Here is a 24532-nt window from a genome sequence, read left to right as displayed (position 1 = left end):
GGGGAGTGTTGGTGTTGTGGGGATTGGGGAGTGTTGGTGTTTTGGTGATTGGGGAGTGTTGGTGTTTTGGGGGTTGGGGTGTGTTGGTGTTTTGGGGGTTGGGGAGTGTTGGTGTTTTGGGGGTTGGGGGTGTTGGTGTTTTGGGGGTTGGGGAGTGTTGGTGTTTTGGGGGTTGGGGAGTGTTGGTGTTTTGGGGGTTGGGGTGTGTTGGTGTTTTGGGGGTTGGGGTGTGTTGGTGTTTTGGGGGTTGGGGTGTGTTGGTGTTTTGGGGGATTGGGGAGTGTTGGTGTTTTGGGGGATTGGGGAGTGTTGGTGTTTTGGGGGTTGGGGAGTGTTGGTGTTTTGGGGGTTGGGGAGTGTTGGTGTTTTGGGGGGTTGGGGAGTGTTGGTGTTTTGGGGGTTGGGGAGTGTTGGTGTTTTGGGGATTGGGGAGTGTTGGTGTTTTGGGGGTTGGGGAGTGTTGGTGTTTTGGGGGTTGGGGAGTGTTGGTGTTTTGGGGGTTGGGGAGTGTTGGTGTTTTGGGGGTTGGGGAGTGTTGGTGTTTTGGGGGTTGGGGAGTGTTGGTGTTTTGGGGGTTGGGGAGTGTTGGTGTTTTGGGGGTTGGGGAGTGTTGGTGTTTTGGGGGTTGGGGAGTGTTGGTGTTTTGGGGGTTGGGGAGTGTTGGTGTTTTGGGGGTTGGGGAGTGTTGGTGTTTTGGGGGTTGGGGAGTGTTGGTGTTTTCGGGGTTGGGGAGTGTTGGTGTTTTGGGGGATTGGGAAGTGTTGGTGTTTTGGGGGTTGGGGAGTGTTGGTGTTTTGGGGGATTGGGGAGTGTTGGTGTTTTGGGGGTTGGGGAGTGTTGGTGTTTTGGGGGATTGGGGCGTGTTGGAGTTTTGGGGGATTGGGGCGTGTTGGTGTTCTGGGGGTTGGGGGGTGTTGGTGTTTTGGGGGTTGGGGAGAGTTGGTGTTTTGGGGGTAGGGGAGTGTTGGTGTTTGGGGGATTGGGGAGTGTTGGTGTTTTGGGGGATTGGGGAGTGTTGGTGTTTTGGGGGTTCGGGAGTGTTGGTGTTTGGGGGTTGGGGAGTGTTGGTGTTTGGGGGATTGGGGAGTGTTGGTGTTTTGGGGGATTGGGGAGTGTTGGTGTTTTGGGGGTTGGGGAGTGTTGGTGTTTTGGGGATTGGGGAGTGTTGGTGTTTTGGGGGTTTGGGAGTGTCGGTGTTTTGGGGGATTGGGGAGTGTTGGTGCTTTGGGACATTGGGGAGTGTTGGTGTTTTGGGGGTTGGGGAGTGTTGGTGTTCTGGGGGTTGGGGAGTGTTGGTGTTTTGGGGGGTTGGGGAGTGTTGGTGTTTTGGGGGTTGGTGAGTGTTGGTGTTTTGGGGGGTTGGGGACTGTTGGTGTTTTGGGGGATTGGGGAGTGTTGGTGTTTTGGGGGTTGGGGAGTGTTGGTGTTTTGGGGGTTGGGGAGTGTTGGTGTTTTGTGGGGTTGGGGAATGTTGGTGTTTTGGGGGATTGGGGCGTGTTGGTGTTTTGGGGGATTGGGGAGTGTTGGTGTTTTGGGTGATTGGGGAGTGTTGGTGTTTTGGGGATTGGGGAGTGTTGTTTTGGGGATTGGGGAGTGTTGGTGTTTTGGGGGTTGGGGAGTGTTGGTGTTTTGGGGGTTGGGGAGTGTTGGTGTTTTGGGGATTGGGGAGTGTTGGTGTTTTGGGGGTTGGGGAGTGGTGGTGTTTTGGGGGTTGGGGAGTGTTGGTGTTTTGGGGAGTTGGGGAGTGTTGGTGTTTTGGTGATTGGGGAGTGTTGGTGTTTTGGAGGATTGGGGAGTGTTGGTGTTTTGGGGGTTGGGGAGTGTTGGTGTTTTGGGGGTTGGGGAGTGTTGGTGTTTTGGGGGTTGGGGAGTGTTGGTGTTTTGGGGGTTGGGGAGTGTTGGTGTTTTGGGGGTTGGGGAGTGTTGGTGTTTTGGGGGTTGGGGAGTGTTGGTGTTTTCGGGGTTGGGGAGTGTTGGTGTTTTGGGGGATTGGGAAGTGTTGGTGTTTTGGGGGTTGGGGAGTGTTGGTGTTTTGGGGGATTGGGGAGTGTTGGTGTTTTGGGGGTTGGGGAGTGTTGGTGTTTTGGGGGATTGGGGCGTGTTGGAGTTTTGGGGGATTGGGGCGTGTTGGTGTTCTGGGGGTTGGGGGGTGTTGGTGTTTTGGGGGTTGGGGAGAGTTGGTGTTTTGGGGGTAGGGGAGTGTTGGTGTTTGGGGGATTGGGGAGTGTTGGTGTTTTGGGGGATTGGGGAGTGTTGGTGTTTTGGGGGTTCGGGAGTGTTGGTGTTTGGGGGTTGGGGAGTGTTGGTGTTTGGGGGATTGGGGAGTGTTGGTGTTTTGGGGGATTGGGGAGTGTTGGTGTTTTGGGGGTTGGGGAGTGTTGGTGTTTTGGGGATTGGGGAGTGTTGGTGTTTTGGGGGTTTGGGAGTGTCGGTGTTTTGGGGGATTGGGGAGTGTTGGTGCTTTGGGACATTGGGGAGTGTTGGTGTTTTGGGGGTTGGGGAGTGTTGGTGTTCTGGGGGTTGGGGAGTGTTGGTGTTTTGGGGGGTTGGGGAGTGTTGGTGTTTTGGGGGTTGGTGAGTGTTGGTGTTTTGGGGGGTTGGGGACTGTTGGTGTTTTGGGGGATTGGGGAGTGTTGGTGTTTTGGGGGTTGGGGAGTGTAGGTGTTTTGGGGGTTGGGGAGTGTTGGTGTTTTGTGGGGTTGGGGAATGTTGGTGTTTTGGGGGATTGGGGAGTGTTGGTGTTTTGGGGGATTGGGGAGTGTTGGTGTTTTGGGTGATTGGGGAGTGTTGGTGTTTTGGGGATTGGGGAGTGTTGTTTTGGGGGTTGGGGAGTGTTGGTGTTTTGGGGGTTGGGGAGTGTTGGTGTTTTGGGGGTTGGGGAGTGTTGGTGTTTTGCGGATTGGGGAGTGTTGGTGTTTTGGGGGTTGGGGAGTGGTGGTGTTTTGGGGGTTGGGGAGTGTTGGTGTTTTGGGGAGTTGGGGAGTGTTGGTGTTTTGGTGATTGGGGAGTGTTGGTGTTTTGGAGGATTGGGGAGTGTTGGTGTTTTGGGGGTTGGGGAGTGTTGGTGTTTTGGGGGGTTGGGGAGTGCTGGTGGTTTGGGGAATTGGGGAGTGTTGGTGTTTTGGGGGGTTGGGGAGTGTTGGTGTTTTGGGGGTTGGGGAGTGTTGGTGTTTTGGGGGGTTGGGGAGTGCTGGTGTTTTGGGGGTTGGGGAGTGTTGGTGTTTTGGGGGGTTGGGGAGTGTTGGTGTTTTGGGGGTTGGGGAGTGTTGGTGTTTTGGGGGTTGGGGAGTGTTGGTGTTTTGGGGATTGGGGAGTGTTGGTGTTTTGGAGGAATGGGGAGTGTTGGTGTTTTGGGGGTTGGGGAGTGTTGGTGTTTTGGGGGTTGGGGAGTGTTGGTGTTTTGGGGTTGGGGTGTGTTGGTGTTTTGGGGGATTGGGGAGTGTTGGTGTTTTGGGGGATTGGGGAGTGTTGGTGTTTTGGGGGTTGGGGAGTGTTGGTGTTTTGGGGGGTTGGGGAGTGTTGGTGTTTTGGGGGTTGGTGAGTGTTGGTGTTTTGGGGGGTTGGGGAGTGTTGGTGTTTTGGGGGTTGGGGAGTGTTGGTGTTTTGGGGATTGGGGAGTGTTGGTGTTTTGGGGGTTGGGGAGTGTTGGTGTTTTGGGGGATTAGGGAGTGTTGGTGTTTTGGGGGATTGGGGAGTGTTGGTGTTTTGGGAGTTGGGGAGTGTTGGTGTTTTGGGGGGTTGGGGAGTGTTGGTGTTTTGGGGGTTGGGGAGTGTTGGTGTTTTGGGGGGTTGGGGAGTGTTGGTGTTTTGGGGGTTGGGGAGTGTTGGTGTTTTGGGGATTGGGGAGTGTTGGTGTTTTGGGGATTGGGGAGTGTTGGTGTTTTGGGGGTTGGGGTGTGATGGTGTTTTGGGGGATTGGGGAGTGTTGGTGTTTTGGGGGTTGGGGTGTGATGGTGTTTTGGGGGTTGGGGAGTGTTGGTGTTTTGGGGATTGGGGAGTGTTGGTGTTTTGGGGGTTGGGGAGTGCTGGTGTTTTGGGGGTTGGGGAGTGTTGGTGTTTTGGGGAGTTGGGGAGTGTTGGTGTTTTGGTGATTGGGGAGTGTTGGTGTTTTGGAGGATTGGGGAGTGTTGGTGTTTTGGGGGTTGGGGAGTGTTGGTGTTTTGGGGGGTTGGGGAGTGCTGGTGTTTTGGTGAATTGGGGAGTGTTGTTTTTTGGGGGGTTGGGGAGTGTTGGTGTTTTGGGGGTTGGGGAGTGTTGGTGTTTTGGGGGGTTGGGGAGTGCTGGTGTTTTGGGGGTTGGGGAGTGTTGGTGTTTTGGGGGGTTGGGGAGTGTTGGTGTTTTGGGGGTTGGGGAGTGTTGGTGTTTTGGGGGTTGGGGAGTGTTGGTGTTTTGGGGATTGGGGAGTGTTGGTGTTTTGGAGGATTGGGGAGTGTTGGTGTTTAGGGGGTTGGGGAGTGTTGGTGTTTTGGGGGTTGGGGAGTGTTGGTGTTTTGGGGTTGGGGTGTGTTGGTGTTTTGGGGGATTGGGGAGTGTTGGTGTTTTGGGGGATTGGGGAGTGTTGGTGTTTTGGGGGGTTGGGGAGTGTTGGTGTTTTGGGGGTTGGGGAGTGTTGGTGTTTTGGGGATTGGGGAGTGTTGGTGTTTTGGGGGTTGGGGAGTGTTGGTGTTTTGGGGGATTGGGGAGTGTTGGTGTTTTGGGGGATTGGGGAGTGTTGGTGTTTTGGGAGTTGGGGAGTGTTGGTGTTTTGGGGGGTTGGGGAGTGTTGGTGTTTTGGGGGTTGGGGAGTGTTGGTGTTTTGGGGGGTTGGGGAGTGTTGGTGTTTTGGGGGTTGGGGAGTGTTGGTGTTTTGGGGATTGGGGAGTGTTGGTGTTTTGGGGATTGGGGAGTGTTGGTGTTTTGGGGGTTGGTGTGTGATGGTGTTTTGGGGGATTGGGGAGTGTTGGTGTTTTGGGGGATTGGGGAGTGTTGGTGTTTTGGGGGTTGGGGTGTGATGGTGTTTTGGGGGTTGGGGAGTGTTGGTGTTTTGGGGGGTTGGGGAGTGTTGGTGTTTTGGGGGTTGGGGAGTGTTGGTGTTTTGGGGGTTGGGGAGTGTTGGTTTTTTGGGGGTTGGGGAGTGTTGGTGTTTTGGGGGATTGGGGAGTGTTGGTGTTTTGGGGGATTGGGGAGTGTTGGTGTTTTGGTGGTTGGGGAGTGTTGGTGTTTTGGGGGGTTGGGGAGTGTTGGTGTTTTGGGGGTTGGGGAGTGTTGGTGTTTTGGGGGGTTGGGGAGTGTTGGTGTTTTGGGGATTGGGGAGTGTTGGTGTTTTGGGGATTGGGGAGTGTTGGTGTTTTGGGGGTTGGGGTGTGTTGGTGTTTTGGGGGTTGGGGAGTGTTGGTGTTTTGGGGGTTGGGGAGTGTTGGTGTTTTGGGGGTTGGGGAGTGTTGGTGTTTTGGGGGTTGGGGTGTGTTGGTGTTTTGGGGGTTGGGGTGTGTTGGTGTTTTGGGGGTTGGGGTGTGTTGGTGTTTTGGGGGATTGGGGAGTGTTGGTGTTTTGGGGGATTGGGGAGTGTTGGTGTTTTGTGGGTTGGGGAGTGTTGGTGTTTTGGGGGTTGGGGAGTGTTGGTGTTTTGGGGGGTTGGGGAGTGTTGGTGTTTTGGGGGTTGGGGAGTGTTGGTGTTTTGGGGATTGGGGAGTGTTGGTGTTTTGGGGGTTGGGGAGTGTTGGTGTTTTGGGGGTTGGGGAGTGTTGGTGTTTTGGGGGTTGGGGAGTGTTGGTGTTTTGGGGGTTGGGGAGTGTTGGTGTTTTGGGGGTTGGGGAGTGTTGGTGTTTTGGGGGTTGGGGAGTGTTGGTGTTTTGGGGGTTGGGGAGTGTTGGTGTTTTGGGGGCTGGGGAGTGTTGGTGTTTTGGGGGTTGGGGAGTGTTGGTGTTTTTGGGGTTGGGGAGTGTTGGTGTTTTGGGGGTTGGGGAGTGTTGGTGTTTTGGGGGTTGGGGAGTGTTGGTGTTTTGGGGGATTGGGGAGTGTTGGTGTTTTGGGGGTTGGGGAGTGTTGGTGTTTTGGGGGATTGGGGAGTGTTGGTGTTTTGGGGGTTGGGCAGTGTTGGTGTTTTGGGGGATTGGGGCGTGTTGGAGTTTTGGGGGATTGGGGCGTGTTGGTGTTCTGGGGGTTGGGGGGTGTTGGTGTTTTGGGGGTTGGGGAGAGTTGGTGTTTTGGGGGTAGGGGAGTGTTGGTGTTTGGGGGATTGGGGAGTGTTGGTGTTTTGGGGGATTGGGGAGTGTTGGTGTTTTGGGGGTTCGGGAGTGTTCGTGTTTTGGGGGTTGGGGATTGTTGGTGTTTGGGGGATTGGGGAGTGTTGGTGTTTTGGGGGATTGGGGAGTGTTGGTGTTTTGGGGGTTGGGGAGTGTTGGTGTTTTGGGGGTTGGGGAGTGTTGGTGTTTTGGGGGTTGGGGAGTGTTGGTGTTTTGGGGGATTGGAGCGTGTTGGAGTTTTGGTGGATTGGGGCGTGTTGGTGTTCTGGGGGTTGGGGGGTGTTGGTGTTTTGGGGGTTGGGGAGAGTTGGTGTTTTGGGGGTAGGGGAGTGTTGGTGTTTGGGGGATTGGGGAGTGTTGGTGTTTTGGGGGATTGGGGAGTGTTGGTGTTTTGGGGGTTCGGGAGTGTTGGTGTTTTGAGGGTTGGGGATTGTTGGTGTTTGGGGGATTGGGGAGTGTTGGTGTTTTGGGGGATTGGGGAGTGTTGGTGTTTTGGGGGTTGGGGAGTGTTGGTGTTTTGGGGGTTGGGGAGTGTTGGTGTTTTGGGGGATTGGGGCGTGTTGGAGTTTTGGGGGATTGGGGCGTGTTGGTGTTCTGGGGGTTGGGGGGTGTTGGTGTTTTGGGGGTTGGGGAGAGTTGGTGTTTTGGGGGTAGGGGAGTGTTGGTGTTTGGGGGATTGGGGACTGTTGGTGTTTTGGGGGATTGGGGAGTGTTGGTGTTTTGGGGGTTCGGGAGTGTTGGTGTTTTGGGGGTTGGGGATTGTTGGTGTTTTGGGGGATTGGGGAGTGTTGGTGTTTTGGGGGTTGGGGAGTGTTGGTGTTTTGGGGATTGGGGAGTGTTGGTGTTTTGGGGATTGGGGAGTGTTGGTGTTTTGGGGGTTGGGGTGTGATGGTGTTTTGGGGGATTGGGGAGTGTTGGTGTTTTGGGGGTTGGGGTGTGATGGTGTTTTGGGGGTTGGGGAGTGTTGGTGTTTTGGGGGGTTGGGGAGTGTTGGTGTTTTGGGGGTTGGGGAGTGTTGGTGTTTTGGGGGTTGGGGAGTGTTGGTGTTTTGGGGGTTGGGGAGTGTTGGTGTTTTGGGGGATTGGGGAGTGTTGGTGTTTTGGGGGATTGGGGAGTGTTGGTGTTTTGGGGGTTGGGGAGTGTTGGTGTTTTGGGGGGTTGGGGAGTGTTGGTGTTTTGGGGGTTGGGGAGTGTTGGTGTTTTGGGGGGTTGGGGAATGTTGGTGTTGTGGGGATTGGGGAGTGTTGGTGTTTTGGTGATTGGGGAGTGTTGGTGTTTTGGTGGTTGGGGTGTGTTGGTGTTTTGGGGGTTGGGGAGTGTTGGTGTTTTGGGGGTTGGGGGTGTTGGTGTTTTGGGGGTTGGGGAGTGTTGGTGTTTTGGGGGTTGGGGAGTGTTGGTGTTTTGGGGGTTGGGGTGTGTTGGTGTTTTGGGGGTTGTGGTGTGTTGGTGTTTTGGGGGTTGGGGTGTGTTGGTGTTTTGGGGGATTGGGGAGTGTTGGTGTTTTGGGGGATTGGGGAGTGTTGGTGTTTTGGGGGTTGGGGAGTGTTGGTGTTTTGGGGGTTGGGGAGTGTTGGTGTTTTGGGGGGTTGGGGAGTGTTGGTGTTTTGGGGGTTGGGGAGTGTTGGTGTTTTGGGGATTGGGGAGTGTTGGTGTTTTGGGGGTTGGGGAGTGTTGGTGTTTTGGGGGTTGGGGAGTGTTGGTGTTTTGGGGGTTGGGGAGTGTTGGTGTTTTGGGGGTTGGGGAGTGTTGGTGTTTTGGGGGTTGGGGAGTGTTGGTGTTTTGGGGGTTGGGGAGTGTTGGTGTTTTGGGGGTTGGGGAGTGTTGGTGTTTTGGGGGTTGGGGAGTGTTGGTGTTTTGGGGGTTGGGGAGTGTTGGTGTTTTGGGGGTTGGGGAGTGTTGGTGTTTTGGGGGTTGGGGAGTGTTGGTGTTTTCGGGGTTGGGGAGTGTTGGTGTTTTGGGGGATTGGGAAGTGTTGGTGTTTTGGGGGTTGGGGAGTGTTGGTGTTTTGGGGGATTGGGGAGTGTTGGTGTTTTGGGGGTTGGGGAGTGTTGGTGTTTTGGGGGATTGGGGCGTGTTAGAGTTTTGGGGGATTGGGGCGTGTTGGTGTTCTGGGGGTTGGGGGGTGTTGGTGTTTTGGGGGTTGGGGAGAGTTGGTGTTTTGGGGGTAGGGGAGTGTTGGTGTTTGGGGGATTGGGGAGTGTTGGTGTTTTGGGGGATTGGGGAGTGTTGGTGTTTTGGGGGTTCGGGAGTGTTGGTGTTTGGGGGTTGGGGAGTGTTGGTGTTTGGGGGATTGGGGAGTGTTGGTGTTTTGGGGGATTGGGGAGTGTTGGTGTTTTGGGGGTTGGGGAGTGTTGGTGTTTTGGGGATTGGGGAGTGTTGGTGTTTTGGGGGTTTGGGAGTGTCGGTGTTTTGGGGGATTGGGGAGTGTTGGTGCTTTGGGACATTGGGGAGTGTTGGTGTTTTGGGGGTTGGGGAGTGTTGGTGTTCTGGGGGTTGGGGAGTGTTGGTGTTTTGGGGGGTTGGGGAGTGTTGGTGTTTTGGGGGTTGGTGAGTGTTGGTGTTTTGGGGGGTTGGGGACTGTTGGTGTTTTGGGGGATTGGGGAGTGTTGGTGTTTTGGGGGTTGGGGAGTGTTGGTGTTTTGGGGGTTGGGGAGTGTTGGTGTTTTGTGGGGTTGGGGAATGTTGGTGTTTTGGGGGATTGGGGAGTGTTGGTGTTTTGGGGGATTGGGGAGTGTTGGTGTTTTGGGGATTGGGGAGTGTTGGTGTTTTGGGGATTGGGGAGTGTTGGTGTTTTGGGGGTTGGGGTGTCATGGTGTTTTGGGGGATTGGGGAGTGTTGGTGTTTTGGGGGTTGGGGTGTGATGGTGTTTTGGGGGTTGGGGAGTGTTGGTGTTTTGGGGATTGGGGAGTGTTGGTGTTTTGGGGGTTGGGGAGTGGTGGTGTTTTGGGGGTTGGGGAGTGTTGGTGTTTTGGGGAGTTGGGGAGTGTTGGTGTTTTGGTGATTGGGGAGTGTTGGTGTTTTGGAGGATTGGGGAGTGTTGGTGTTTTGGGGGTTGGGGAGTGTTGGTGTTTTGGGGGGTTGGGGAGTGCTGGTGTTTTGGGGAATTGGGGAGTGTTGTTTTTTGGGGGGTTGGGGAGTGTTGGTGTTTTGGGGGTTGGGGAGTGTTGGTGTTTTGGGGGGTTGGGGAGTGCTGGTGTTTTGGGGGTTGGGGAGTGTTGGTGTTTTGGGGGGTTGGGGAGTGTTGGTGTTTTGGGGGTTGGGGAGTGTTGGTGTTTTGGGGGTTGGGGAGTGTTGGTGTTTTGGGGATTGGGGAGTGTTGGTGTTTTGGAGGATTGGGGAGTGTTGGTGTTTTGGGGGTTGGGGAGTGTTGGTGTTTTGGGGGTTGGCGAGTGTTGGTGTTTTGGGGTTGGGGTGTGTTGGTGTTTTGGGGGATTGGGGAGTGTTGGTGTTTTGGGGGATTGGGGAGTGTTGGTGTTTTGGGGGTTGGGGAGTGTTGGTGTTTTGGGGGGTTGGGGAGTGTTGGTGTTTTGGGGGTTGGTGAGTGTTGGTGTTTTGGGGGGTTGGGGAGTGTTGGTGTTTTGGGGGTTGGGGAGTGTTGGTGTTTTGGGGATTGGGGAGTGTTGGTGTTTTGGGGGTTGGGGAGTGTTGGTGTTTTGGGGGATTGGGGAGTGTTGGTGTTTTGGGGGATTGGGGAGTGTTGGTGTTTTGGGAGTTGGGGAGTGTTGGTGTTTTGGGGGTTGGGGAGTGTTGGTGTTTTGGGGGGTTGGGGAGTGTTGGTGTTTTGGGGGTTGGGGAGTGTTGGTGTTTTGGGGATTGGGGAGTGTTGGTGTTTTGGGGATTGGGGAGTGTTGGTGTTTTGGGGGTTGGGGTGTGATGGTGTTTTGGGGGATTGGGGAGTGTTGGTGTTTTGGGGGATTGGGGAGTGTTGGTGTTTTGGGGGTTGGGGTGTGATGGTGTTTTGGGGGTTGGGGAGTGTTGGTGTTTTGGGGGGTTGGGGAGTGTTGGTGTTTTGGGGGTTGGGGAGTGTTGGTGTTTTGGGGGTTGGGGAGTGTTGGTGTTTTGGGGGTTGGGGAGTGTTGGTGTTTTGGGGGATTGGGGAGTGTTGGTGTTTTGGGGGATTGGGGAGTGTTGGTGTTTTGGGGGTTGGGGAGTGTTGGTGTTTTGGGGGGTTGGGGAGTGTTGGTGTTTTGGGGGTTGGGGAGTGTTGGTGTTTTGGGGGTTGGGGAGTGTTGGTGTTTTGGGGGTTGGGGAGTGTTGGTGTTTTGGGGGTTGGGGAGTGTTGGTGTTTTGGGGGTTGGGGTGTGTTGGTGTTTTGGGGGTTGGGGTGTGTTGGTGTTTTGGGGGTTGGGGTGTGTTGGTGTTTTGGGGGATTGGGGAGTGTTGGTGTTTTGGGGGATTGGGGAGTGTTGGTGTTTTGTGGGTTGGGGAGTGTTGGTGTTTTGGGGGTTGGGGAGTGTTGGTGTTTTGGGGGGTTGTGGAGTGTTGGTGTTTTGGGGGTTGGGGAGTGTTGGTGTTTTGGGGATTGGGGAGTGTTGGTGTTTTGGGGGTTGGGGAGTGTTGGTGTTTTGGGGGTTGGGGAGTGTTGGTGTTTTGGGGGTTGGGGAGTGTTGGTGTTTTGGGGGTTGGGGAGTGTTGGTGTTTTGGGGGTTGGGGAGTGTTGGTGTTTTGGGGGTTGGGGAGTGTTGGTGTTTTGGGGGTTGGGGAGTGTTGGTGTTTTGGGGGTTGGGGAGTGTTGGTGTTTTGGGGGTTGGGGAGTGTTGGTGTTTTGGGGGTTGGGGAGTGTTGGTGTTTTGGGGGTTGGGGAGTGTTGGTGTTTTGGGGGATTGGGGAGTGTTGGTGTTTTGGGGGTTGGGGAGTGTTGGTGTTTTGGGGGATTGGGGAGTGTTGGTGTTTTGGGGGTTGGGGAGTGTTGGTGTTTTGGGGGATTGGGGCGTGTTGGAGTTTTGGGGGATTGGGGCGTGTTGGTGTTCTGGGGGTTGGGGGGTGTTGGTGTTTTGGGGGTTGGGGAGAGTTGGTGTTTTGGGGGTAGGGGAGTGTTGGTGTTTGGGGGATTGCGGAGTGTTGGTGTTTTGGGGGATTGGGGAGTGTTGGTGTTTTGGGGGTTCGGGAGTGTTGGTGTTTTGGGGGTTGGGGATTGTTGGTGTTTGGGGGATTGGGGAGTGTTGGTGTTTTGGGGGATTGGGGAGTGTTGGTGTTTTGGGGGTTGGGGAGTGTTGGTGTTTTGGGGGTTGGGGAGTGTTGGTGTTTTGGGGGATTGGAGCGTGTTGGAGTTTTGGGGGATTGGGGCGTGTTGGTGTTCTGGGGGTTGGGGGGTGTTGGTGTTTTGGGGGATTGGAGCGTGTTGGAGTTTTGGGGGATTGGGGCGTGTTGGTGTTCTGGGGGTTGGGGGGTGTTGGTGTTTTGGGGGTTGGGGAGAGTTGGTGTTTTGGGGGTAGGGGAGTGTTGGTGTTTGGGGGATTGGGGAGTGTTGGTGTTTTGGGGGATTGGGGAGTGTTGGTGTTTTGGGGGTTCGGGAGTGTTGGTGTTTTGGGGGTTGGGGATTGTTGGTGTTTGGGGGATTGGGGAGTGTTGGTGTTTTGGGGGATTGGGGAGTGTTGGTGTTTTGGGGGTTGGGGAGTGTTGGTGTTTTGGGGGTTGGGGAGTGTTGGTGTTTTGGGGGATTGGGGCGTGTTGGAGTTTTGGGGGATTGGGGCGTGTTGGTGTTCTGGGGGTTCGGGAGTGTTGGTGTTTTGGGGGTTGGGGAGAGTTGGTGTTTTGGGGGTAGGGGAGTGTTGGTGTTTGGGGGATTGGGGAGTGTTGGTGTTTTGGGGGATTGGGGAGTGTTGGTGTTTTGGGGGATTGGGGAGTGTTGGTGTTTTGGGGGATTGGGGAGTGTTGGTGTTTTGGGGATTGGGGAGTGTCGGTGTTTTGGGGGTTGGGGAGTGTCGGTGTTTTGGGGGATTGGGGAGTGTCGGTGTTTTGGGGGATTGGGGAGTGTCGGTGTTTTGGGGGTTGGGGAGTGTTGGTGTTTTGGGGGGTTGGGGAGTGTCGGTGTTTTGGGGGGTTGGGGAGTGTTGGTGTTTTGGGGGGTTGGGGAGTGTTGGTGTTTTGGGGGATTGGGGAGTGTTGGTGTTTTGGGGGATTGGGGAGTGTTGGTGTTTTGGGGGATTGGGGAGTGTTGGTGTTTTGGGGGATTGGGGAGTGTTGGTGTTTTGGGGGATTGGGGAGTGTTGGTGTTTTGGGGGATTGGGGAGTGTTGGTGTTTTGGGGGATTGGGGAGTGTTGGTGTTTTGGGGGGTTGGGGAGTGTTGGTGTTTTGGGGGTTGGGGAGTGTTGGTGTTTTGGGGGATTGGGGAGTGTTGGTGTTTTGGGGGATTGGGGAGTGTTGGTGTTTTGGGGGTTGGGGGAGTGTTGGTGTTTTGGGGGTTGGGGAGTGTTGGTGTTTTGGGGGATTGGGGAGTGTTGGTGTTTTGGGGGTTGGGGAGTGTTGGTGTTTTGGGGATTGGGGAGTGTTGGTGTTTTGGGGGATTGAGAGTTTTGTGAGTGAACCCGGTTCTCGGGCCCGGGCTCCGCCCTGTTCTCGGCTCCGCCCAGCCAGGCTGCAGCTTCCTCCCATCCAGGAGAGCAGGCTGGGTGAGTCCAGGGCCGGAGGGGCGATTCCGGGGCCCGGGCCCGGGCCCGGCCGGCGGCGGCGGCGGCGGCGGCGGCGGGGGGGTGGGGGCAGTGTGGCGCCCGGGGTGAGGGGGAGGGGAGGGGGGGGGGGGGGGCAGTGTGGCGCCCGGGGGGGGCAGTGTGGTGCCGGTGGGGTGGGGGCAGTGTGGTGCCGGTGGGGTGGGGGCAGTGTGGCGCCCGGTGTGAGGGGAGGGGGGGGTGCAGTGTGGTGCGGGTGGGGTGGGGGCAGTGTGGTGCCAGGGGGTGGGGGCAGTGTGGTCCGGGGGGGGTGGGGGCAGTGTGGTCTGGGGGGGCGGGGCAGTGTTGTGCCCAGAGTGGGGGCGTGGGAGAGGCAATGGGGTGCCCGGGGTGAGGGGGGGGGGGAGGCAGTGTGGTTCCCTGGGGGGGGGAGGAGGGGAGGCAGTGTGGTGCCCGGGGGGGGGCCGTGTGGTGCCCGGAAGGGGGGCAGTGTGGTGCCCAGGGGTGGGCAGTGTGGTGCCCGGGGGGGCAGTGCGGTGCCCGGGGGGGCAGTGTGGTGCCCGGGGGGGCAGAGTGGTGCCCGGGGGGGCAGAGTGGTGCCCGGGGGGGCAGTGTGGTGCCCGGGGGGGTGGCAGTGTGGTGCCCGGGGGGGCAGTGCGGTGCCCGGGGGGGCAGTGTGGTCCCGGGGGGGCAGTGTGGTGCCCGGGGGGGTGGCAGTGTGGTGCCCGGGGGGGCAGTGCGGTGCCCGGGGGGGCAGTGCGGTGCCCGGGGGGGCAGTGCGGTGCCCGGGGGGGCAGTGTGGTGCCCGGGGGGGCAGTGTGGTGCCCGGGGGGGCAGAGTGGTGCCCGGGGGGGCAGAGTGGTGCCCGGGGGGGCAGTGTGGTGCCCGGGGGGGGCAGTGTGGTGCCCGGGGGGGCAGTGTGGTCCGGGGGGGGCAGTATGGTGCCCAGGGAGGCAGTGTGGTGCCTGGGGGGGGGCAGTGTGGTGCCCGGGGGGGGCAGAGTGGTGCCCGGGGGGGCATTGTGGTGCCCGGAGGGGTGGGGCAGTGTGGTGCCCGGGGGGGGCAGTGTGGTGCCTTGGGGGTGGCAGTGAGGTGCCCGGGGGGGTGGCAGTGCTGTACCCGGGGGGGGCAGTGTGGTGCCCGGAGGTGGGGCAGTGTGGTGCCCGGGGGGGCAGTGTTGTGCCTGGGGGGGGGGCAGTGTGGTGCCCGGGGGGGGCAGTGTGGTGCCCGGGGTGAGAGGGGGGGGGGAGTGTGGTGCCCGGGGTGAGAGGGGAGGGGAGGGGGGGCAGTGTGGTGCCCGGGGTGAGGGGGGTGGGGGGGCAGTGTGGTGCCCGGGGGAAGGGGAGAGTGTTGTGCCCGAGGGGAGGGGGGGCAGTGTGGTGCCCGGGAGGGGGCAGTGCGGTGCCTGGGGTGAGGGGGGGGCAGTACGGTGCCCGGGGTGAGGGGGGGGCAGTGTGGTGCCCGGGAGGAGGGCAGTTTGGCTCCCGGGGTGAGGGGGGAAGGGGGACAGTGTGGTGCCCGGGGTGAGAGGGGAGGGGGGGGCAGTGTCGTGCCCGGGGGGGGGTCAATGTGGTGCCGGGGGCGGGGCAGTGTGGTGCTAGGGGGGGGCAGTGTGGTGCCCTTGGGGGTGGCAGTGAGGTGCCCGGGGGGGTGGCAGTGCTGTACCCGGGGGGGGCAGTGTGGTGCCCGGAGGTGGGGCAGTGTGGTGCCCGGGGGGGGCAGTGTTGTGCCTGGGAGGGGGACAGTGTGGTGCCCGGGCTGAGAGGGGAGGGGGGGGCAGTGTCGTGCCCGGGGGGGTCAATGTGGTGCCGGGGGCGGGGCAGTGTGGTGCTAGGGGGGGGCAGTGTGGTGCCCTTGGGGGTGGCAGTGAGGTGCCCGGGGGGGTGGCAGTGCTGTACCCGGGGGGGGCAGTGTGGTGCCCGGAGGTGGGGCAGTGTGGTGCCCGGGGGGGGCAGTGTTGTGCCTGGGGGGGGGGCAGTGTGGTGCCCGGGGGGGCAGTGTGGTGCCCGGGGTGAGAGGGGGGAGGGGAAGGGGGGGCAGTGTGGTGCCCGGGGTGAGGGGGGAGGCGAGGGGGGGCAGTGTGGTGCCCGGGGTGAGAGGGGAGGGGAGAGGGGAGGCAGTGTGGTGCCCGGGGGGGGGGGCAGTGTGGTGCCCGGGGTGAGGGGAGAGGGGGGGGCAGTGTGGTGCCCGGGGTGAGAGGGGAGGGGAGAGGGGGGGGCAGTGTGGTGCCGGGGGGGGGGGGTGGGCAGTGAGGTGCCGGTGGGGTGGGGGCAGTGTGGTGCTGGGGGGGTGGGGGCAGTGTGGTGCCAGGGGGGTGGGGGCAGTGTGGTCCAGGGGGGGCAGTGTGGTGCCCGGGGTGGGGGCGTGGGAGAGGCAATGTGGTGCCCGGGGTGAGGGGGGGGGGAAGGCAGTGTGGTCCCTGGGGTGAGGGGGGGGGGGGGGGGAGGCAGTGTGGTTCCCGGGGGGGGAGGGGAGGGGAGGCAGTGTGGTGCCCGGGGGGGGGGCAGTGTGGTGCCCGGGGGGGCCGTGTGGTGGCCGGGGGGGGGGCAGTGTTGTGCCCGGAAGGGGGGCAGTGTGGTGCCCAGGGGGGGCAGTGTGGTGCCCGGGGGGGTGGCAATGTGGTGCCCGGGGGGCAGTGCGGTGCCTGGGGGGGGGCAGTGTGGTCCCGGGGGGGCAGTGTGGTGCCCGGGGGGCAGTGTGGTGCCCGAGGGGGGCAGAGTGGTGCCCTGGGGCGGGCAGTGTGGTGCCCGGGGGGGCAGTGTGGTGCCCGGGGGGGCAGTGTGGTGCCCGGAGGGGTGGGGCAGTGTGGTGCCCGGGGGGGCAGTGTGGTGCCTGGGGGGGGCAGTGTGTTGCCCGGGGGGGGGCAGTGTGGTGCCCGGGGGGGCATTGTGCCGCCCGGGGGGGGCATTGTGGTGCCCGGGGGGGGTGGCAGTGAGGTGCCCGGGGGGGTGGCAGTGTTGTACCCGGGGGGGCAGTGTGGTGCCCGGGGGTGGGGCAGTGTCGTGCCCGGGGGGGCAGTGTGGTGCCCGGGAGGACAGTGTGGTGCCCGGGGGGGCAGTGTGGTGCCCAGGGGGGCAGTATGGTGCCCAGGGGGGGGGGCAGTGTGGTGCCTGGGGTGGGGCGCGGTGCCGGGGGGGCAGTGTGGTGCCCGGGGGAGGGGGGACAGTGTGTTGCCGTAGGGGAGAGCAGTGTGGTACCGGGGGGGTGGGGGCAGTGTGGTACCGGGGGGGTGGGGGCAGTGTGGTGCCAGGGGGGTGGGGGCAGTGTGGTGCCGGGGGGTGGGGTAAGTGTGGTGCCGGGGTGGGGGGGCAGTGTGGTGCCCAGGGTGGGGGGGGAGGCAGTGTGGTGCTCGGGGTGAGGGGTGGGCGGCGTGATGCCTGTGGAGCGGCAGTGTGGTGCCCGGGGGGGTGCAGTGTGGTGCCCGGGGTGGCGGGGCAGTGTGGTGCCCGGGGTGGCGGGGCAGTGTGGTGCCCGGGGTGGGGAAGGAGGGGGGCAGTGTAGTGCCCAGGGGGTGGCAGTGTGGTGCCCGGGGGGGCAGTGTAATGGCCAGGGGGGGCAGTGTGGTGCCTGGATGGGGGGCAGTGTGGTGCCCGGGGGGCAGTGTGGTGCCCGGGGGGGGCAGTGTGGTGCCCAGGGGGTGGGGCAGTGCGGTGCCGGGGGGGTGGGGGCAGTGTGGTGCCGGGGTGAGGGGGGTGGAGGGGGAGGGGAGGCAGTGTGGTGCCTGGGAGGGGGGGTGGGGAGGCAGTGTGGTGCCGGGGGGGGGGGCAGTGTGGTGCCCAGGGTGGGGGGGAGGCAGTGTGGTGCCCGGGGTGAGGGGGGGGGGGAGGCAGTGTGGTGCCCGGGGGAGGGGGGGGGAAGGCAGTGTGGTGCCGCGGGGGTGGGGGCAGTGTGGTGCCGGAGGGGTGGGGGCAGTGTGGTGCCCGGGTGAGGGAGGGGGAGGGGAGGCAGTGTGGTGCCCGGGGGGGGAGGGGGGGGAGGCAGTGTGGTGCCGGGGGGGGGGGGGGGGCAGTGTGGTGCCCAGGGTGGGGGGGGGGGAGACAGTGTGGTGCCCGGGGTGAGGGGGGGGGGGAGGCAGTGTGGTGCCCGGGGTGAGGGGGAGGGGAGGCAGTGTGGTGCCCGGGGGGGGGGGGAGGGGGGGGAGGCAGTGTGGTGCCGGGGGGGGGGGCAGTGTGGTGCCCAGGGTCGGGGGGGGGAGGCAGTGTGGTGCCCGGGGTGAGGGGGGGGGGAGAGGCAGTGTGGTGCCTGGGGGAGGAGGGGATGCCGGGCGGGGGCAGTGTGGTGCCGGGGGGGGTGCAGTGTGGTGCCGGGGGGGGGGCAGTGTGGTTGCCGGGGGGGGGGGGGTTGGGGGCAGTGTGGTGCCGGGGGGGGGGGGGCAGTATGGTGCCGGAGGGGGGGGGGACAGTGTGGTGCCAGTGTGGGGCAGGGTGCAGTGTGGGGCCGGGGGGGGGGGCTGTGTGGGGCCACGGGAGGGGGCGGTGCGGGGCTGGGGTGCGGGCAGTGTGGGGCCGGGGGGGGGGGGGGGCAATGCAGGGCAGGGGGGAAAGGGTGTTGGGTGCAGTGCGGGGGGGGGGGGGGGGGGGGAGCCTGATCGGGGTCTGGTAGAGGGAGCTTCAATTTTGCTTCATCATTGATCATTTATTTGATTCAGTCATCTTTCACAGTTATTCTGAATATAATAATAATCTTTATTAGTGTCACAAATCTCACAAGTAGGCTTACATTAACACTGGATTGGATTTGTTTATTGTCACGTGTACCGAGGGACAGTGAAAAGTATTTTTCTGCGAGCAGCTCAACAGATCATTAAGTACATGAGAAGAAAAGGGAATAAAAGAAAATACATAATAGGGCAACACAACATATACAATGCAACTACATAAGAACTGGCATCGGATGAAGCATACAGGGTGTAGTGTTAATGAAATCAGTCCATAAGAGGGTCATTTAGGAGTCTGGTGACAGTGGGGAAGAAGCTGTTTTTGAGTCTGTTCCTGCGTGTTTTCAGACTTCTGTATCTCCTGCCCGATGGAAGAAGTTGGACGAGTGAGTAAGCCGGGTGGGAGGGATCTTTGATTATACTGCAATGGAATAACTGTGAAAATCCCCCAGTCGCATCATTCCGGCGCCTGTTCGGGTACACGGAGGGAGAATTCAGAATGTCCAATTCACCTAACAGCACGTCTTTCGGGAGTTATAGGAGGAAACCGGAGTCCCTGGAGGAAATGGGGAAGAACATGCAGGCTCTGCACCGATCGTGACCCAAGCTGGGAATCGAACCCAAGTCCCTGGCTCTGTGAAGCAACAGTGCTAACCACTGCTGGCAAGGTGTTGAGGATTGGTCTGTTCTGATGGTGAAGGATGGGGTAGGGAATCATAGCTGGATTTGCAATGGCTATTTTTGGATAGGTAACAGTTGGACTGTATTCCATTCGACTTGAAGATGCCATCATCAGTTTTAAATGTGTGTTTAGGTCTAAGAGAATAATGATGGGGAAATATACCACAATTATAGTCACAAGATATTGTCATGACTGCAGCAATAGCAACCTTGGTTCTGCGAATGGATTCAGGTTGGAAGGTTTTTTGATGAGTTTGAGGAGGGTCAAGCAGGTTTGCTTGAAGTTAACACAAAGTTCAAGGATCTCGGAGAGGAAAGTTAAGTTGGAGAGGGATTGATAATTCTGAAGGTCCCAATGGTATATCGCGATTGAGTGGGGACGGAGTTTTGTCGGGCAGATGGATGATGTTGGAGGTTATGAAACCTTAAACAGTATCACTATGAGAGCTAGGAAAGGGACTTTAAGCAGAAAGTTCAACAGAGTAGAATGCAAGTCACTGTTCTGTGAAATTAATAGAACATTTCCTCTGGTGCCACATTGTTTTCTAATCTAATTGATTTGTAATAGCTTAAAATATATTATTTTTGCTCCCTTTACAGGGAAACTGACAGCTGTGAAGCTTATAACACATGGCAGCAAGGAGTGAGAGGAGCCCACCAAACTCATTAGAATCTCAAGCTGCAGGGAATCGCACTGGTTTTCCTAAAGAAATTTTGGCAGCTAAAGTGGAAGGGAAATACCTGTGCTTTGAGTGCCATGGGATCCTGAGGAAACCATTCCAAGCACAATGTGGTCACCGCTACTGTGCGTCCTGTTTGAAGACAATTGTCAGGTGAGAGAATACAAGCTGATGGTTTCCAAACCTACTTCACTGAAACAGAATTGCGCACATTTGCAGTCTGTATTTAAAAAAAAAAAGAACAATCCCGCTGTTTCCTCCTGATCCCTGCTGAACTGTTGCTAGGCTACGATTCCACAGGTGCTGACACCTGTTGAGAGCCCAGTCTTCATGTGTGACCCAGACATCTTTGAAAATCTGGCTGTCAGAGTTCCTGTTTACCCACCCATGCTACTTTTTTTTCCCCAAAAAGAGAACGCAACATCTTTAGGCTGAGGAATGGAACCCGCTCATCTCGGCACCTGGTGTTAGCATCAAGCACACCCAAATCAGCTTTCAGTGGGATTTCCTGTATTCCTTACCAACCGAATGTCTCTGTCCCAAACTCGGAGAGCACTCTTCCCACTTGTTTCTTTCCACTTCCCCCACCAGCCAGCATGTGGTCTCTCTGACTGGTTTTCCGACCCTGTTCCGATGGCTCATCATTTACTCCAGCTAAATTTAAGGAAGACAAAACCTCCAGTTCTCAAATACATGCAGGAAGTGCTGGAGAAACGCAGCAGATCTGGTGACACCCATCGGGAGAGACTATTTTGAGCCCAATATGACTCTCAGAGCCGAAGAGAAGTAGAAACGTGATGGGGTTTTATGTTGTGGGGGAGGGTCCAATGGAGCAAAAAGGAAGGCCAGTGATAGGTTAAAGGGCAGGGAGATTAAATAGCAAAGATGTCTTGAAAGAAAAGGCAAAGAAACTGGTAATGGTCGTGGTAAAGGGGCAAAGCATTAGTCCAACTTGAGTATTATAACAGAATAAAGGTCTGTAAGCAAAACATGAGAACAAGATACAGACTGTTACTGAGGGGAAAAAATACCAAATAGAGGACAGCTCACAATCTGAAGTTGTTGAACATTAATGTTGAATCTGGAAGGCAGTAAAGTGCCTAATCAGAAGATGCGATGCTGTTTCTCAAGCTTGCGTTGCTTCACTGGAACAGGTCGAGGACAGAACTGTGAGCATAAGTTGGTGAATTGAAATGGTATGCAATCGTGAGGTCATGTTTGTGGTCAAAGCAAAGGTGTTCTGCAAAGCAGTCACCCAGTCGGTGTTTACAAAGAAAAGTACAGCACAGGAACAGGCCCTTCGGCCCACCAAGCCTGTGCCGACCATGCTGCCCCTCTAACCTAAAACCGTCTGCACCCCCGGGGTCCGTATTCCTCTATTCCCATCCTATTTATGTATTTGTCATGATGCCCCTTAAACGTCACTATCCTCCTTGCTTCCGCCACCTCCTCCTTAGCGAGTTCCAGGCACCCCTACCCTCTGTGTAAAAAAACATCCCTCGCACATCTCCTCTAAGCTTTACCCCTCGCATGTGTCTCCTGGTAATTTTTTTTTCTTCATTCACCATTTGGGAGTGGGGATAAAGTTAGCAGATGGAATACAGTGCGGGAAATGTGAGGTTATCCACGTTGGTAGTATTACGATCCCAGACCAAACCCCAACATGGATTCTGGACAGAAACTGCAATATTTGTAAGACTGTGAGGAAAGGAGTGATTTCCCACCCAAATAATGATATGGTATATTAAAACAAACTTTATTATTAACACAGTACTAATAAATTTAACATTATAAAGACAAATAGAACATTACAGCACAGAACAGGCCCTTCGGCCCTCGATGTTGTGCCGAGCATTGTCCGAAACCAAGATCAAGCTATCCCACTCCGTCATTCTGGTGTACTTCATGTGCCTATCCAATAATAGAACATTAGTGCAGGAGGAGGCCATTCAGCCCATTGAGTCTGCACTGACCCTCTGAAAGAGCACCCCACCTAGGCCCAATCCACCCGCCCTCTCCCCGTTATCCCACCTAACCTTTGGACACTAAGGGGGCAATATTAGCACGGCCAATATACCTAACCCGTACACCTAACCCGCACATCTTTAGACTGTGGGCCGGAAGCGAACCCGTGTCCATGGTGATGTGAGGCAGCAATGCTAATCATAGTGCCGCTGTGCCATCCCAGTGCTCTGCCATTCAGCAAGAACGTGGCCAGTGATTGTGGCCTCAGTTCCGTTTTCCTTCCCCTCCACATAACCTCCACTAGGGTGAATGCTGAGAGGATGTTGCATGGTCTGTATTCTAGCTTTCAATTACCAGTTAAACAATACATCAATACAATGACACAATAACAGCTCTCTATCTCCACTCAAACAACACCCATCTCAGGTCACAATCCACTTTAAATACAGCTCGCGGACTCAGGAACACTTGCTGTAAAGAGATATCTTGGATAAACCACTTTAAGAAAGTGATATCCTTTAGGAACCAACTGCAGATTCTTGCCTGTCTCAACTGACTGTTTAAACTGCCAGCCTTTGAATTAGCTGCTATCCTGTTCACAGGCAAATCTTTAACTCACTGTCCTGAGATCAGCAGCTTCTGGCCTGTCCCCAGTCAAATCTCTAACTGAATTCAAACTCCAGAAACTACTTCAACCCCTGGTTCCTCCCATTGACTACATCATCTCACTAGGCTGTACACAATGTCTCTGATTATCTATTCCCCAGGGAACTCTCTATAAAGATAACTCCATTAGCCCAAACGTTTACGCTGCTTTATTTGCACCTCTGTCTCCAAAAGGTCAACTGCCTTTCAAACCAGGAGTTTTAAAATCCTGACACACACTAACCCAGGCGTTTAACCCTTAATTCGCCAAATACATATAATATATTAGAAATTCCTACATTTATCACAGTAGGAAGAACAAAGGCAGAATATTTCTTAAATGGTGAGAGACTGGGAGGTGTTGAACTTCAAAGGGACTTGGGTATCCTTGTTCATAAGTCACTGGAAGCTAACTTCAGCAAGAAATTAAGAAGGCAAATGTTGGCCCTTTTTGCAAGAAGATTTGAGTATAAGAGTAAAATTGTTTCACTGCAATTATATGGTGCCTTGGTGAGACCACACCTGGAGTGTTGTGTGCAGTTTGGTCACCTTACCTAAGGAAAGATATACTTGCTAAAAAGGGATTGTAACACAGGTTCACTAAATTAATTCCTGGGATGGAGGGATTGTGCAATGAGGAAAGATCTTTTCACAACTTCATTGTAGTGTTAATGAAAGCCTTGTTGTGACAATAAAGATTATTATTATTAATAAATAAACTGGGCCTTTATTCTCTGGAGTTTGGAAGGAGAGGTGGTTTCATTCAAACATACAAATTACTTGCAGGCTGTTGCTCCCTGGCTGTGGTGGTATCTAGAACCAGGGCGCACAGTCTCAGAATAAGGGGCAGGCCATTTAGGACCGAGACGAGGAGAAATTCCTTTACTCCGAGGGTTGTGAATCCTTGGAATTCTCTACCCCAGAGGCTGTAGAAGCCAGCCGTTGAGTCTGTTCAATGCTGAGATCGATAGAGCTCTACATATTAAAAACATCAAGGAGTCTGGGGATAGTGCGGGAAAATGGTATTGAAGTAGACCAGCCACGATCTCATTGAATGACAGAGCAGGCTTGAAGGGCTGAATGGCCTACTCCTGCTCTCATTTCTTTCTATGTTGTTATGAGAGTATTGGAGACATGTGAAAGGATCTGTTGAACAGGGAAAGGATTCCAAAGACGTGAAGACCGAGCGCAGGTAACAGATGACACCTCTGTCATTAACCCTCACCCTTTCCCATACATCGCATGAAACTTTGGTGGTCTATTTGGCCAGGAGGGGAGCTCCTGGCAGGATTCTCCGACCCCGCGCCGGGTCGGAGAATCGCTGGTGGGCCGCGGGAATCGTGCCACGCCGCCGGCACCCGGTTCTCTGCAGAGCGGAGAATCGGCGCCATTGGCGCCGGCGTGGTTGCCGTGGCCCCGGTCGCTGGGCCGCTCTACGCGGCTGGCCCACCGATTCTCCGGCCCGGATGGGCCGAGCGGCCGTAAGAAAAGAGCCGCGTCCCGCCGGCGCGTTCTATCCTGCTCGGGACTGTCGGGACCTCGGCGTGTAAGGGTCGGGTGGCGGCCTTTGGGGGAAAGGGGGGGGGTCCGACCCTGGGGGGGCCTCCGATGTGGCCTGGCCCGCGATCGGGGCCCACCGATCAGCAGACCGGCCTCTGTGGCTGGGGGCCTCCTTTCCTACACGCCGGCCCCTGTAGTCCTGCGCCATGTTGCGTCGAGGCCAGCGCGTTGGCGCCGGTGCCACTGCGCATGTCCTTGTTGGCGCCGGCGCAACTGCGCATGCGCGGATCCCGCGCCGCACAGTTCGCGCCGGGATCTGCAGCTGGAACGTCGCAAACTGCTCCTGTGCCGTGCTGGCCCCCTGGAGGGACCAGAATTAGTCGTGAGAGTGGCCCGTTCACACCGTCGTAAAACGCGACGCCGTTTATGATGGCGTGGACACTCTGCCGCGGGATTGGAGAACCCCTCCCCTATTATTTATTCAGGCCACCACCAAATTTGTTTTATTCCAACAATGCAGCCATGCCCTGAAATCCTTACCCACAGTTCTTGAGCTTGTTTTCCCAACGTCTACCAATCTCCTCCCTCTGTTAACTTCAGCTTGTCCTACATTCATCAACATATATCCTTTCTCACCATGACTACCACAACCACTCTTTCCTCTCTGCCCTACAGTGTATTTCAGACAATTGAGCCGGCGTTCATGAACCACCAAGAGAACATGCTAATTTAGCTTTAATGATGACTAAGAACCTATACTAGGCAATAATCTAACAGTAAGGGAACACCAGTTGATGGTGACCATAATCTTTGATATTAGTCTGCATGTTAGAAGGCTGAGTTATAACCAAGGTTTCAATTTAGGTAAGACTGACATTGGTGGGATGAGACAGACGTTGAACACAGTAGAACTATTGTCAGAACTATCAGCAGATAAAATCATAAAGGAGCAGTGGGACAGCACAGTGGTTAGCACTGCTGCCTCACAGCGCCAGGGACCCGGGTTTGATTCTGGTCTTGGGTCACTGTCTGGGTGGAGTTTGCACGTTCTCCCTGTGTCTGCATGGGTTTCCTCCGGGTTCTCCGGTTTCCTCCCACAGTCCAGAGAGGTGCAGATTTGGTGGATTGGCCATGATCAATGAGTGGGGTTATGGGGATAGGGTGGTGGAGGGACCATGGGTAGACTTCTCTTTTGGAGGGTTGGTGCAGACTCAAAGGGCCAAATGGCCTCATTCTGCACTGTAGAGATTCTATGGGAAGTGTTGAAGGAAGTATTTGGTAGAATACAAGATTTGTATATATCTTGAAAGGGCAAGGACCCCATGTATGTCATGAAACAACCCTGGTTAACAGGAAAATGAGAAACAGTATAATACAGTAGAAGCAGTATAAGAAAGGATTATATGGTGGCAAAGAGCAGTAGAAATCCCCAGACTAGGACAAGTATTCAAGAAAGTCAGCTTCAACTGGACAATTTGTGGGCAGTACGGTAGCATAGTGGTTAGCACTGTGGCTTCACAGCTCCAGGGCCCAAGTTTCGATTCCCTGCTTGGTCACTGTCTGTGCGGAGT

The 24532-nt window shown here is 57.0% G+C and overlaps 1 protein-coding gene across 3 annotated transcripts in view; it reads left to right on the top strand.

Moving 5' to 3' along the window:
* Positions 1 to 12787: 12787 nt before the first annotated feature.
* traf2b (Tnf receptor-associated factor 2b) overlaps positions 12788 to 24532 on the top strand; it is a 172399-nt gene continuing 160654 nt past the window's right edge. Inside the window, exons 1-2 of one of the 3 annotated variants that reach the window (XM_072488070.1) lie at positions 12788 to 12836; positions 18772 to 19004. In XM_072488070.1, coding sequence (XP_072344171.1) covers positions 18802 to 19004 — 203 coding nt within the window. In that variant the 5' untranslated portion in view covers positions 12788 to 12836; positions 18772 to 18801. Of the gene's footprint in view, positions 12837 to 17454; positions 17877 to 18771; positions 19005 to 24532 lie in introns of those variants that run through there. The other 2 variants (XM_072488071.1, XM_072488069.1) reach the window with 2 other exon arrangements.

The sequence above is a fragment of the Scyliorhinus torazame genome, chromosome 22, assembly GCF_047496885.1.
Source record: "Scyliorhinus torazame isolate Kashiwa2021f chromosome 22, sScyTor2.1, whole genome shotgun sequence".
NCBI lineage: Eukaryota > Metazoa > Chordata > Chondrichthyes > Carcharhiniformes > Scyliorhinidae > Scyliorhinus > Scyliorhinus torazame.
Note: the sequence above shows the minus strand (reverse complement) of the source record. Positions and strands in the feature narration are given on the sequence as shown.